The following is a 13849-nucleotide window of genomic DNA, read 5'->3' on the forward strand; positions in this document are numbered from 1 at the left end:
CATCCAACCATTTCATCCACTGTTGTCCCCTTCTCCTCCTGCCTTCAATCTTTCCCAGCATCAGGGTCTTTTCCAGTGAGTCATTTCTTTGCATCAGGTGGCCAAAGTATTGGAGTTTCAGTTTCAGCATCAGTCCTTCCAATGAATATTCAGGACTGATTTCCTTTATGATGGACTGGTTGGATCTTCTTGCTGTCCAAAGGACTCTCAAGAGTCTTCTCCAACACCACAGTTCAAAAGCATCAATTCTTCGGCACTCAGCTTTCTTTATAGTCCAGCTCTCACATCCATAAATGACAATGGCTTTGACTAGACATACCTTTGTTGGCAAAGTAACATCTCTACTTTTTAATATGCTGTCTAGGTTTGTCATAACTTTTCTTCCAAGGAGCAAGTGTCTTTTAATTTCATGGCTGCAGTCACCATCTGCAGTGATTTTGGAGCCCAACAAAATAGTCTCTCACTGTTTCCACTGTTTTCCCATCTATTTGCCATGAAGTGATGGAACTGGATGCCATGATCCTAGTTTTCTAAATGTTGAGTTTTAAGCCAACTTTTTCACTCTCCTCTTTCACTTTCATCAAGAGGCTCTTTAGTTCTTTGCTTTCTCCCATAAGGGTGGTATCATCCTCATATCTGAGATTATTGATATTTCTCCCCAACAATCTTAATTCCAGCTTGTGCTTCATCCAGCCCGGCATTTCTCATGATGCACTCTACATATAAGTTAAATAAGCAGGGTGACAATGTACACAGCCTTGACGTACTGCTTTCCCAATGTGGAAACAGCCTGTTGTTCCATGTCTAGTTCTAACTGTTGCTTCTTGACCTGCATACAGACTTCTTAGGAAGCAGGTCAGGTGGTCTGGTATTCCCATCTCTTTCAGAATTTTCCACAGTTCGTTGTGATCCACACAGTCAAAGGCTTTGGTGTCTATAAAGCAGAAGCAGGTGCTTTCTGGAACTCTCTTGCTTTTTTGATGATCCAGTGGATGTTGGCAATTTGATCTCTGGGTCTGGTTCCTTTGCCTTCTCTAAATCCAACTTGAACATCTGGAAGTTCACAGTTCACATACTGTTGAAGCCTGGCTTGAAGAAATCTGAGCATTACTTTGCCAGCATGTGATGAGATGAGTCCAGTTGTGCGGTAGTTTGAGCATTCTTTGGGATTGCCTTTCTTTGGGATTGGAATGAAAACTGACCTTTTCCAGTCCTGTGACCAGTACTGAGTTTTCCAAATTTGCTGGCATATTGAGTGCAGCACTTTCACAGCATCATCTTTCAGGATTTGAAATAGCTCAACTGGAATTCCATCACCTCCACTAGCTTTGTTCATAGTGATGCTTCCTAAGGCCCACTTGACTTCACATTCCAGGATGTTTAGCTCTAGGGGAGTGATCACACCATTGTGATTATCTGGGTCATGAAGATCTTTTTTGTATAGTTCTCCTATGTATTCTTGCCACCTCTTCTTAATATCTTCTGCTTCTGTTAGGTCCCTACCATTTCTGTCCTTTATTTGTGCCCATCTTTGCATGAAATGTTCCCTTGGTATCTCTAATTTTCTTAAAGAGATCTCTAGTCTTTCCCATTCTATTGTTTTCCTCTGTTTCTTTGCACTGATCACTGAGGAAGGCTTTCTTCTCTCTCCTTGCTATTCTTTAGAACTCTGCATTCAAATGGGTATGTCTTTCCTTTTCTTCTTTGCCTTTAGCTTCTCTTCTTTTCTCAGCTATTTGTAAGGCCTCCTCAGACAACCATTTGCCTTTTTGCATTTCTTTTTCTAGAGGATGGTCTTGATCACTGCCTCCTATACAATGTTAGGAACCTCCATCCATAGTTCTTTAGGAACTGTGCCTATCAGATCTAGTCCCCTGAATCTATTTGTCACTTCCACTGTATAATTGTTAAGGGATTTGATTTGGTCATACCTGAGTGGTCTAGTGGTTTTCCCTACTTTCTTCAATGTAAGTCTGAATTTGGCAGTAAGGAGCTCATCATCTGAACCACAGTCAGCTCCTGGTCTTGTTTTCGCTGACTGTATAGAGCTTCTCCATCTTTGGCTTCAAAGAATATAATCAATCTGATTTCAGTATTGACCAGCTGGTGATGTCCATGTGTACAGTCTTCTCTTGTGTTGTTGGAAGAGGGTGTTTGCTATGACCAGTGTATTCTCTTGGCAAAACTCTGTTAGCCTTTGACCTGCTTCGTTTGTACTCCAAGGCCAAATTTGCCTGTTATTCCAGGTATCTCTTGACTTCCTACTTTTGCATTCCAGTCCCCTATAAGGAAAAGGACATCTTTTTTGGGTGTTAGTTCTATAAGGTCTTGTAGGTCTTCATAAAACCATTCAATGAGCTGTATATCGAATTCTTTCCTCTCATCATGTGTTCATCGTGCTGAAAAGTTAAAGCTTTTGTGAAGGTGTCCTTTTGTCACATGGGAAACCGGGAGTTGGAATAAAGGATAGACTCTGCTTCAGGTAAAGACCCATTAATTTTGCTCAGAAACAGTCCTAGCAGCCTAACCTCTCCCGTGGGAGAAATGGAGGAGGACTAGCCTGAGATCGGGGGGCAGAATCTTCCTTCTGAACCGGGGAAGCGCCTAGAACAGAACAGCCCTAGGCCCCTTTTGCAGTGCTCCATCAATGCTGGATCTGGGTCCATAGTCCTCTGCTTGACTCATGGAATCCTGGAGCCAGCACTGTCCCCACCCCTCTAGCCACTGCTTTCCTCCTGTCCCCAAAGAACAAGTGAGTAAATTGTGAAATCTAGTTTGCCAAACAGTGACAGAAATGGAACAAAGAGGAGCATTCGTCTTACTTCCTTGTCCCCACAAGAGGGAGAGCTAATGCTCCAGGGGCCACCAGAGTGGTGGGCTGGGTTATGGCCCAAAAGCAAGGAAAAGGCTCCATGCAGTCTCCTTCCTGCAGGCCTCACGGATAAGTAAGCTGAGCAGGGTCTCCCCCATGCCCCCTGCTCCCACGTGGGCCTCCCTCGTGGGAGGCCAGGTATTTATGCATATGAATAAATATGCAGCCTATTTATTCTGAGCTGCTTGCAGTGCTTCCTCCACTTCTTACTCAGCAATGTGTTTGCCTGCTTGGGAATGGTAACAGACCAATGCAGTCATATCTCATTTTACTGAGCTCCACAGAAAACGGTGATTTTTTTTTTTTCATAGATTGAAGGTTGTGGCAACCTGGCATCAAGCAAGTCTACTGACTTCATTTTTCCAACAGCATTTGCCCACGTCCTGTTTTTGTGTACATTTTGGTGATTCTCATGATATTTCAAACTTTTTCATTGTATTGATCATGGTGATCTGTGACCTTTGATGCTGCTACTGTAATCATTTTGGGGTACCATGAACTGTGCCCATATAAGCTGATGAACTTAAAACGATAAATCTGTGTGTTCTGACTGCTCTACCAGTTGGTTGTCCTATCTCCTTCTCTTTGGGCCTCCCTATTCCCTGAGACACAACAATATTGAAATTAGTCCAACTAATGTCCTTTTCTTCAATTGGAAAAGACCCTGATGCTGGGAAAGATTGAAGGCAAGAAGAGAAGGGGATGACAGAGAACAAGATGGTTGGGTGGCATCACTGACTCAACGGACAAGAGTTTGAGCAAGTTCCAGGAGATGATGAAGGACAGGGAAGCCTGGTGTGCTGCAGTCCATGGGGTTGCAAAAAGTCGGACACGACTGAGCAACTGAACAGCCACGATGCCCTACAATGGCCTCTGAGTGTTCAAGTGAAAGGAACAGCTGCACATCTCTTACTTCAAAAGGTTGAAATCATAAAGCTCACTGAGGAAAGCACATTTAAAGCTGAGATAGGCTGAAAGCTATAGGCCTCTTGCACCAAATAGTTAGCCTAGTTGTGGATGCAAAAGAAAAGTTCTTGAAGGAAATTAAAAGTGCTACTCTCATGAACACATGAAGGATAAGAAAGCAAAATAGTCTTATTGCTGATATGAAGAAAGCTGTAGTGGTATAGATAGAAGATCAAAACCAGCTACAAAAAAAAAAAAAAAACAGCTACAACATTCCCTTAAACCAAAGCGGAATCAGAGTAAGGCCCTGACTCTTCAATTATATGAGGACTGAGAGAGGTGAGGAAGCTGCAGAAGAAAAGTCTGCAGCTAGCATGGGTTGGTTCATGAGATTAAAGGAAAGAAGCCATCTCCACAACATAAAAGTGAAGGGTGAAGCAGCAGGTGCTGGTGTAGAAGCTGCAGCAAGTTATTCATGAACAACAAACCTTCAATATAGATGAAATAGCTTTATATTAGAAGAAGATGCTATCTAGGACTTTTATAGCTAGAGAGGAAAAATCAATGCCTGGCTTCAAAGCTTCAACAGACAAACTAACTCTCTTGCTAAGGACTAATGTAGTTGGTGACTTTAAGTTAAAGTCAGTGCTTATTTACCATTCTGGCTATCCTAGGGTCTTGAAGAATGATGCTAAATCTACTCTGCCTATGCTCAGTTGGTGGAACAAGGAAACCTGGATGACAGCATGTCTATTTACAATGTTTTACTGAATATTTTCCCTGGAGGAAATGGCAAGCCATTCCAGTATTCCTGCCTGGAGAATCCCATGGACAGAGGAAGTCCATGAGGTCACAAAAAGTTGGACATGACTGAGTGACGGAACATACTGAATATTTTAAGCCCACTGTTGAGATCTACTGCTCAGGAAAAAAAAGATTCTTTTCAAAATAATACTGCTCATTGACATTGCACCTGGACACCCAAGAGCTCTGATGGAAATGTACAAAGAGATGAATCTTGTTTACATGCCTGTTAACACAACATCCATTCTGCAGTCATGAATCAAAGAGTCATTTTAACTTTCAACTCTTACTATTTAAGAAGAACATTTCATAGGGCTGTAGCTGCCATGGGCTTCCCTGGTACTTAACTTGGGGTAAAGAATCCTTCTGCCAATGGAGGAGATGCAGGTTCAATCCTTGGGCCGGGAAGATTCCCTGGAGGAATATTCTTGCCTGAGAAGTCCCATGGACAGAGAAGCCTAGTGGGCTATAGTCCGTAGGGTCACAAAGAGCCAGATATGACTTAACGACTTAAAAAACAAAACAAAACAAACAGCTGGTATAAAGGGTGATTCCTCCACGGGATCTGGGCAAAAGTAAGCAAAAAACCTTCTGGGAAGGATTCACCACTGTGGATGCCATCAAGAACACTTGTGACTCATGGGAAGAGGTCAAAATATCAACATTAATAGGAGTTTGGAAGAAGCTGATTCCAACCCTCATGGATGCCTATGAGGGGTTTATGACATTAGTGGAGGAAGTGACTGCAGATATGGTGGAAATAGCAAGAGAACTAGAACTAGAAGTGGAGACTGAAGACAGAATGGCTGCAGTCTCATGATAAAACTCTAACAGATGAGGATGTGCTTCTTACAGATGAGCAAAGAAAGTGGTTTCTTGAGGTGGAATCTATTCCTGGTGAAGTTGCTGTGAACACTGCTGAAATGATAACACAGCATTTAGAATATCACATACACTTAGATGATAAAGCAGTGACAGAGTTTGAAAGGAATGACTCTAATTTTGAAAGCAGTTCTGCTGTGGGTAAAATGCTATCAAAAGGCACTGCATGTTACAGAGAAATCATTTGTGAAGGGAAGAGTCAATTGATGTGGCAAACTTCATGTTGTCTTAAGAAACTTCCACAGGCACTCTAACCTTTAGCATCTACCACCCTGATCACTCAGCAGCAGCATCATCAAGGCAAATCCTCCACCAGCAAAAAGAATATGAGTCACTGCCATTTTTTAGCAATAAAGTATTCTTAAATTAAGGTATGTATATGTTTTTTTTTAACATGTAATGCCACTGAACAGTAAATAGACTATAGGACAGTGTAAACCTAACTTTCATATGCACGGGGAAACCAAAAAGGTCATGTGATTCACTTTATTGCCGTGGTCTGGAGCCGAGCCTGCAATATCTCCGAGGTATGCTTGCAATGCCTTCCCCTGTCAGGCTCGCTCACAGGAATGATAAGGATACCAGAGAAACCACGTGTGAAAGAGATCTAGGAGTCATCGGTCTTTGCTTACCCGTGGTCTTCAACTATTTCTTTGAGCATTTCAGAGATATGTTTCAGTGACTGGTGCCATAGTACCTGTGGAATATCTGTGGGTGGAGAGAACCATCAGAGAGGAGCTGGAGAAAAGTCAAACCTATTAGGAATCAACTGCAGTGGAGACCAGAAGGGGCGCGTTTAGGGGAAAAGCCTAGTTTTCCTGGTCCATGGAATCCATACCACCACCCTCAAGCTGATCCCTGTCAGAATCCATCTCTCCGGCCTGGGAATAAAGACCTGTTAGTGTTACACAGAGCTAAACTTCAAAGGCTCTTTAATTCAGGTACATGAGACTGCACAGACAGCCCACTGTAGGATTTAGGAAGGCTATGTTGAAGATGCCCAGCTTTTTTTCTTTTCTACTCAGCCACCCCCTCATCTATCACTAATAATTTGTGGTTTCAAAATATATTTTTCAAAAAAAAATAGTCAATAAGGAATTAAGAATGTGTTTCCCAACAATTTAGAATACAACTTCAGGTTCACAATTTTTTTAAAGGCCAGAAAAAAATATATGGATATTATACAGACAAAGACAAATGTCTTTTCTTAAGTTAGTTTTTCTGGTTTCACATTTTTCCCATGGTCTTAAACATTTCTGAGCATGTATGTTTCTGTAGTTTTAAACAACAGCTGAAGAAGGTTATCACATTTCCATGTAGTGATATATTCTGTAATTAAATACACCAGAAAGATAATGTAAGTGATATAGGAATCACTACTACCCCACAAATGCTACAGATTAAAGAATCATAAATTATCTCTCTCCCTCTTCTGAGTTCTCGTAACTCTTGATTTGCAGCCTTTCAAGGCATTTTCCTTTTCTCCTTTTATTAGTTTTTTAGATAGTTATTTTATGTCTCTTTTACTTGTAGCTCCTGGATAGTCAGGGTTCATAAGTGACTCATCTTTTATACCTCATAGGACTTTACAGTGGGCATAAAATCAATTTTTGATGAATAAAAGATTCTACTCTTAAGAAACCCTTCAATCTGTGGCTATAACATTATTTTTTCCAAAAGTAACATGCAGAAAATTGTTCTAGGAACCAGCACAAATAGTCTTTAGTTTATAGATGTCCAAACTTAAAAAATAACAACCCTGATATTTTTTGTGGAGCTCATTTAGCTGCTTACTACATAGGATGAACTTGGACTTTGCTGATCTGACTTGGGCTGTGAGACGTGCCCCTGGAAAGTGAATCACTGATGCTCCTGTCTTATTAAAGTTTTCCCATTGTGTTCCCACAGGTTAAGTTCCACAAAACTGATGACCAGAGATCCCACCAGGCCTGTGTCCACCTCCACCTCTAGCATCTGAGAGGACAGTGTCAAGTGGGTCACTTTGGTGAGAACTTAGTCTTTTAGAAGAAGGAAGAGTATTTTTGATTTTGTAAAATGCTCTGAAACCTCAAATCATACTTTCTCAAGTGAATCTACTTACTTAAGTCTCAGGGAAAAAAAGGTAGGGGAAAACGGCACAAAAAGGACATACTATGGGTTCTTCCTATTGTTCCATGGTCAGATGAAACACATTTTTCTACAGCATAGAGTCTGTCTTGTTTCAGCATCACCTCTCTTTAGATTTCAGGCATTAGTGGGGAAGGATGTCTGTATTCTCCATTTCTGAATCGCTTCATAAACAGGAGCTCACAGGCATGTTAACAGATCAACATCAAGGACAGAATCATCACTTCCCCAAATGAATATGGCCTCTGGAAGGCTGGCAAATGAAATCACAGAAGGCTGTGGTCTAACACACTTACTGAATTCTTTCAAAAGACTTTCCTTGGCTAGGTTAGGAGAAATTTCCCCTAAATTTCCTTAGCTTCATTCATCATTTTATCTTTTCATTTGTAGCAGGGGGCACAGAGAAGAAAGAATGAAATACAGATAAATGTACTGTTTTATTCCAAATCAGCCAAGTCTTAGCCTGTTCCTGGCATCCAGGTGGACCGTCCTGGCACCAGCAGAGGCTTTGTGTTAACCAGAACAGACTGTCAAAACGCAACTAGAGGCCATTGTTTTCCTCTCTTTTAGTAAATGATCGTAACTGGGAAGTCAAGCAAATTCTCATATCAAAATCTACAGAATGTGATGCTGAAGAGTTTAGAGGAACATTTATCCATCTCCCTGGTTTTACAGATAAGGAACTGGGAAGAAAGGGTTATGATTTTATCACTGTACTTTCCCATAGATTATTTTAATATGGACAGAATCAACCTTCACCTACCTTTCGGGTGTTGGAGGAGCACCATGACAAGCGATGGAGAAGCATAAGGAAAGTAGGTCTTGAGTGCAAACTTCAACTATAATAGAACAAAAGATTTAAAGCCGTTTGAACATTAGCATTGGAAAAGGTATTAAGGAAATATAAAATCTTGCATCCTCTGCCCCCAAAAGAAATTCTAGCACTTTATGTGGTCATAATGTCTTACACACTGATCAAAAATAGAAGATGCTTCTGATAATCTTATAAATATCTTCCAAAAAATTAAACCTTTTTAAAGATGCCTTCCAGGACTTAAGAAAAATAAAGTTATGCTCTTGATGTCTTTATATCAGTTCTTTACTTCACATGAGCCCAATTATATACATAACTCTATTTATGTGAGAGTTATCAAAAAACAACAGTGGTGCTCATACATACTCTGAGGGCCAAAGTGCCCTCTACGGCCTTCCTTGGAAGGCACAGCAGCTTTGAAGTACTTTTGTAAAAAGCTGAGGTAAAATCTGTCTACAGTGAATTGTAAGGGCTTTAAGTGTACAATTTGATGACTTTTGGTAAATGTGTAAATCCAACATGACCATCATTCCAATCAAGACACAGAACATTTTGATCACCTTAGAAAGTTCCCTTGTAGCTGTTCCAGTCAATCCCTCCACCCCACTCTGGCATCTGATATTTTTATTTTGATGAGAGAGATTAGTTTTGTATATTCTTGAATTTCACACAAATGGAATCATAAGAGTGTGTGTTTTTTTCTGTCTGACTTCCTTGGCTCAACATGTTCTTTTGAGACTCATCTTTGTTACTGTGGATTAAATACTTCATTAAAAAAAAAAATTGTTCTAAAGTAGTCATTGTATGAATATACCATAATCTGTTTATTTATTCTCCCATTGATGGACATTTGGATTGTTTCCAGTTTGGGTTTTATTATGAATAAAGATGCAATTAACATTCATATTTCTGTCTTTTTTTGTGGACGTGTGCTATTATTTCTCTTGGGTGAATACCATAGGAATGGAATTACTAGGTCATAGAGTAGATGCTTGTTTAACTTTGTAAGAAACTGCCATGTAACTTTTCAAAGTGGTTATACCACTCCACACTTTGGTCAGCAATTTACGAGAATTCCAGTTGCTTCACATACTTGTCGGGTTTCCCTTGTAGTTCAGTTGGTAAAGAATCTGCCTGCAATGCAGGAGACTTGGGTTCAATTCCTGGGTCAGGAAAATCCCCTGGAGAAGGAAATGGCAACCCACTCCAGTATTCTTACCTGGAGAATCCTATGGACAGAGGAACCTGGCAGGCTATCGTCCATGGGGTTGCAAGAGTTGGACACGACTGAGCGACTTCACTTTCCACTTTATACATATTTTTTGAAGTGTGTATTCAAGTCTTTTGTTCATTTTTAAAACTGAGTTGTTATGCTCTTGAGTTGTAAAAGGTCTTTATATATTCCGGACACAAATCCCCTATTAGATATATGTATGGAGAATATATTTTACCTGCTGGGTGGATTGCTTTTTGATTTTCTTAAGGATGTCTACAAAGACCAGACATTTTAAATTCTTTTTTTTTTTTTTAATTCTGATGAAGTCTAATTTATACATTTTTCTCATACTGCTTAGTGCTTTTCTGCATTCCTTCTAAGAAATATTAGATTACCCTAATGTCAAAAAAGATGCTCTCCTCATTTTCTCCTAGAAGCTTTATGGTCTCAGCACTTATTTTGAGGGCTATGGCCCATCTCAAATGAGGTTTCCTGTTTGTGAGGTGGATCTCCATGTTTTCTCATCTGGGCATCCAGTCGTTTTAGTGCCACTTGTTGAAAACTTTCCACACTGAACTTCCTTGGCATCTCTGTCAAAAATCAGTTGATTGCATGAAAATATCTAGACACTATTCTGTTCCACTGATCTATCCTTTTGCCAGTACCTCACTGTCTTGAATGTGATTCCTGTAGCTTAAAGTCTTGAAATCAATCAGTGTGAATCCTCTGATTTGGGTGGGAGGGTTTTTTTTTTTTTTTTCTTTTCAAAGTTATCGTGGCTACTATAGATTCTTTGCATTAGATTCAGCCCATCAATTTCTGTTTTAAAAACTACATTGGGATTTTAACTAGGATCACATTGAACCAGGGATCTCAATGATTCATGATTATGGTTTCTCTTCATATGGTTAAGTTTTCTTATTTTGTGGTTTTCCACGTAGAGATCTTATACACCTTTTGTTAAATTTTCTCCCAAGTATTTTATGTGTTACTGTGGAGTTGCCTGTTTCTCTTTTTACTTCTCTCAGTTTTTATTTTGTGTCTCTCAGACCTCTGTCATTAGGCACGTATCCATTTGTAATTGGTCTTTCTCCTGATGAACTATATAAACTGTCCCTCTTTTTCTTCTGTCCATACTCCTTACCTTAAAACCTCATCTGTCTGCTGCCTGTAGAGCCAGACCAGCTTGCTTGTGCTTATTATTTACATAACATGTCTCTGTCCTCCCTTTCAATTTGCGTCTTTATAATTAGAATAGATTTCTTGAAAACAACATATAGTGGGTCTTAGCTTTTCATTCAGTCTGACTATTTCCATTTTACCTAGTATATTTACTTGACTTTCACTTAGTTTTTGTAATTAATGTACTTGTAGGTATACTTGAATTGCTCTTTTTAAAATTTTTATTTATTCATTTACTTATTTGCCAGCTGCCCTGTGTCTCTGTTGATGTGTATGGGCTTTCTCTAGTTGCAGTGAGCGGGGGCTACTCTCCATCGTGGTGCCCAGGCCTCTCATTGCAGTGGTTTCCCTGTTGTGGAGCACGGGCTCCAGACCACGCAGGCTCAGAAGTTGTGGTGTATGGGCTTAGTTGCTCGGTAGCATGTGAGATCTTTCTAAACCAAGGGTTGAACCCATGTCCCCTGCATTGGCAAGCGAATTCTTAATCACTGAACTACCAGGGAAGTCCCTAGGTTTACCTTTTGATATGTTTCTTTTGCCTCATCTGTTTTTTGTTCTGGCAGCCCACAACTCTGTCTTTTGACACCTCAAGCCAATCAGATTATGCCTTGGGTTCGGGCCACCCCAGCCTCATTTAATCTCCTTCCCACCCCTCACATGAGAGCCCTCTGGGAAAAGTTAGAAGATTACCCAATGTGGTTTACTTTTTCAAGAGTTGAAACCCCTTCAGTTTTATCTGCTTTTTGGGTTGCTTTCCAGTACCTTCAAATAGTGTTTTAAAAATATTTTCTCCAGAGTTTGTAATTTTTATCTGCAGGAGATTTAGTCCAATACATTACTAAACTCTGGCACTACTAGAACCAGAACCTGAACTCATTTGCTGCTTGTCCTGGAGCTATTAGGCAAGTTCAGGAAAGAGGCCTGTCATGACAGCCGTAAGCTTTTGGATACTAGTCTGACTGGGCACAATGATGGGGCTGCAACTATGCTCTCCAAATAAAACAAGGACGAGAGGAAAGGATAAAAAAGAAAATGAGAAGCACTGAAGATAAACATTTTTGACAATGGGAAAGAATGCGGATTGATGGGATTTCTCATAACTGCTGGGGGGAATGTAAATTGGCACAACCATGTATGAAAACAATGTAGCAGTATCCGCCAAAGCTGTCTTTGCACACCAGCACTAGCACTCTTAAGTATATCTTGAATGTTCAGAGAAACTCTATTTATGAAAAAAAAAAAAAAACCAAAATCTGGAAATAATCCAAAGGCTCACCACCAGGAAGACAGCTACACTGTGTACAGGCTCCCCACAGAGCACTACACGCAATCCCCACCACCACCCACAGCACAGAGCAAGCCTGGCGACACACTGCTGGGAAGACCAAGGCTCGGAAGACTGCACACGCAGCACCACCTTCATCTGTCGTTTGCTTTATGAAGCGCAGAAACAATCACAAATAAAGAAAACATGGTCTAACAATCATATATACATGATCAGGCTTCCCTGGTGGCTCAGTGGTAAAGAATCTGCCTACCAACTCAGGAGGTATGGTTCCAATCCTTGGGTTGGGAAGACAGACCTTCTCCAGAAGGAAATGGCAACCCACTCCAGTATTCTTCCCTGGAGAATCCTATGCACAGAGGAGCCTGGCGGGCTACAGCCCAGGAGGTCACAAAGAGTTGGACATGACTTGGCTACTAAACAACAACAACATATACATGATCAAACTGTTTTCAGAAAAAATAAAGGACAGCAGTTACCTGAAGGGAGAAATTCAGGATGATAGGATAGAGGAGCAGGGGAATAACCTGAAGTTTCTACTAGGGGACCAGGTCTTGTTAGATGTCAGGTTGGTAGATATTCATTTATTCATAATGAATATGTGGATGAATGAATAAAACACAGAAAGAAAGAGGGTTACATGTGGATCACTTAGGACAGAGGGTGTCATGCGTCAGGGATTATGATTCATCTAAGAAGGGGCACTCAGGAAGGCAGGGGGTTGACGATGAGAAAGGCACTGCCTAGAAAGGCAGGCAGTAGGAACAGGCCCAGGAAGAGACACAACATGACAGATGGGGATGAGGGCATCTACAAAGCTAAGAGGCTATTGCTCTTGCATCCCGAGCCCAAGGGAAGGACAGTGAACTTCTGGCTTTTTTTTTTTTGAACCCCTGCTCTGCCTTCCACCAGGACCCATTCTGTGTCCCTTACACCACCAGATACGTGTAGCTTGGGTAGGGTGTATGTTCAATCACTCAGTCATGTCCAACTCTTTGTGGCCCCATGTACTATAGCCCACCAGGCTCCTCTGCCCATGGAATTTTCCAGGCAAGGATACAGGAATGGGGTGCCATTTCCTATTCCAAGGGATCTAACCTGCATCTCCTGCATCTCCCCAACTGGCAGGCAGATTCTTTACCACTAGCAGCACGTGGGCAGAGTACTATTCTAAATTAAAAATGACTATAAGTCTGAACCTAAAGTGTTAAGCCCCACCTGCAACTCAAGGACAAAGTTGATAAGAAAGACAGACTCAAGCTAATGGTATAGAGCAACACTTCTTTTACCAATGCCCTCCACCCCAACCTCAGTCTGTTCCAAGAGTTCAAGGTGCAGGTTTTTTAGAGGTTGGTTCCTAACTGGAAAAACAAAGAATGTTCAGGGAGGATAAAAGATATTTATAGTTTGCCTCAAAATAAGCACGAGGGCCAACCAGTGCCTTTCAGCAGAGCTCTCCTCCAGAATTCCAGGCTGGGCACCATTGATAATGCTGTTTGCTACAGTCTAGCTCACTTCCCTGGGGAAGGAGAAGATAGGGAAAAAACATCATAAATATTTATCACTGCCTTAAAAACAGAAACATCTGCTAAAACCTGAGAGGTTTCTTGGCATAGGGGTGTACGGGATTTTAGTAGAGCGGGCATCATAGCACTGCTCCCCTAAGACAAACTGCAGAAAGCATCCCAAGGGATCATGACCTCACAAGAAACTGCAGAGGGTTCAGCCACTTCAACGGGCAAAATACCACAGAGACATCAG

At 41.0% G+C, this 13849-nt stretch overlaps 1 protein-coding gene across 5 annotated transcripts in view; it reads right to left on the reverse strand.

The window, feature by feature from the left end:
- The window catches only part of FANCC (FA complementation group C), a 308295-nt gene that overhangs the window by 14249 nt on the left and 280197 nt on the right, over positions 1 to 13849 (reverse strand). For all 5 annotated transcript variants that reach the window (XM_065947302.1, XM_065947299.1, XM_065947300.1 and 2 more), the window contains 2 exons: positions 8355 to 8430; positions 6097 to 6172 (listed from right to left, as the gene is read on the reverse strand). In XM_065947302.1, the coding sequence (XP_065803374.1) occupies positions 6097 to 6172; positions 8355 to 8430 (152 nt within the window). The remainder of the gene's footprint in view (positions 1 to 6096; positions 6173 to 8354; positions 8431 to 13849) is intronic.

Source organism: Muntiacus reevesi, chromosome 10, assembly GCF_963930625.1.
Source record: "Muntiacus reevesi chromosome 10, mMunRee1.1, whole genome shotgun sequence".
In the NCBI taxonomy this organism is placed as follows: domain Eukaryota; kingdom Metazoa; phylum Chordata; class Mammalia; order Artiodactyla; family Cervidae; genus Muntiacus; species Muntiacus reevesi.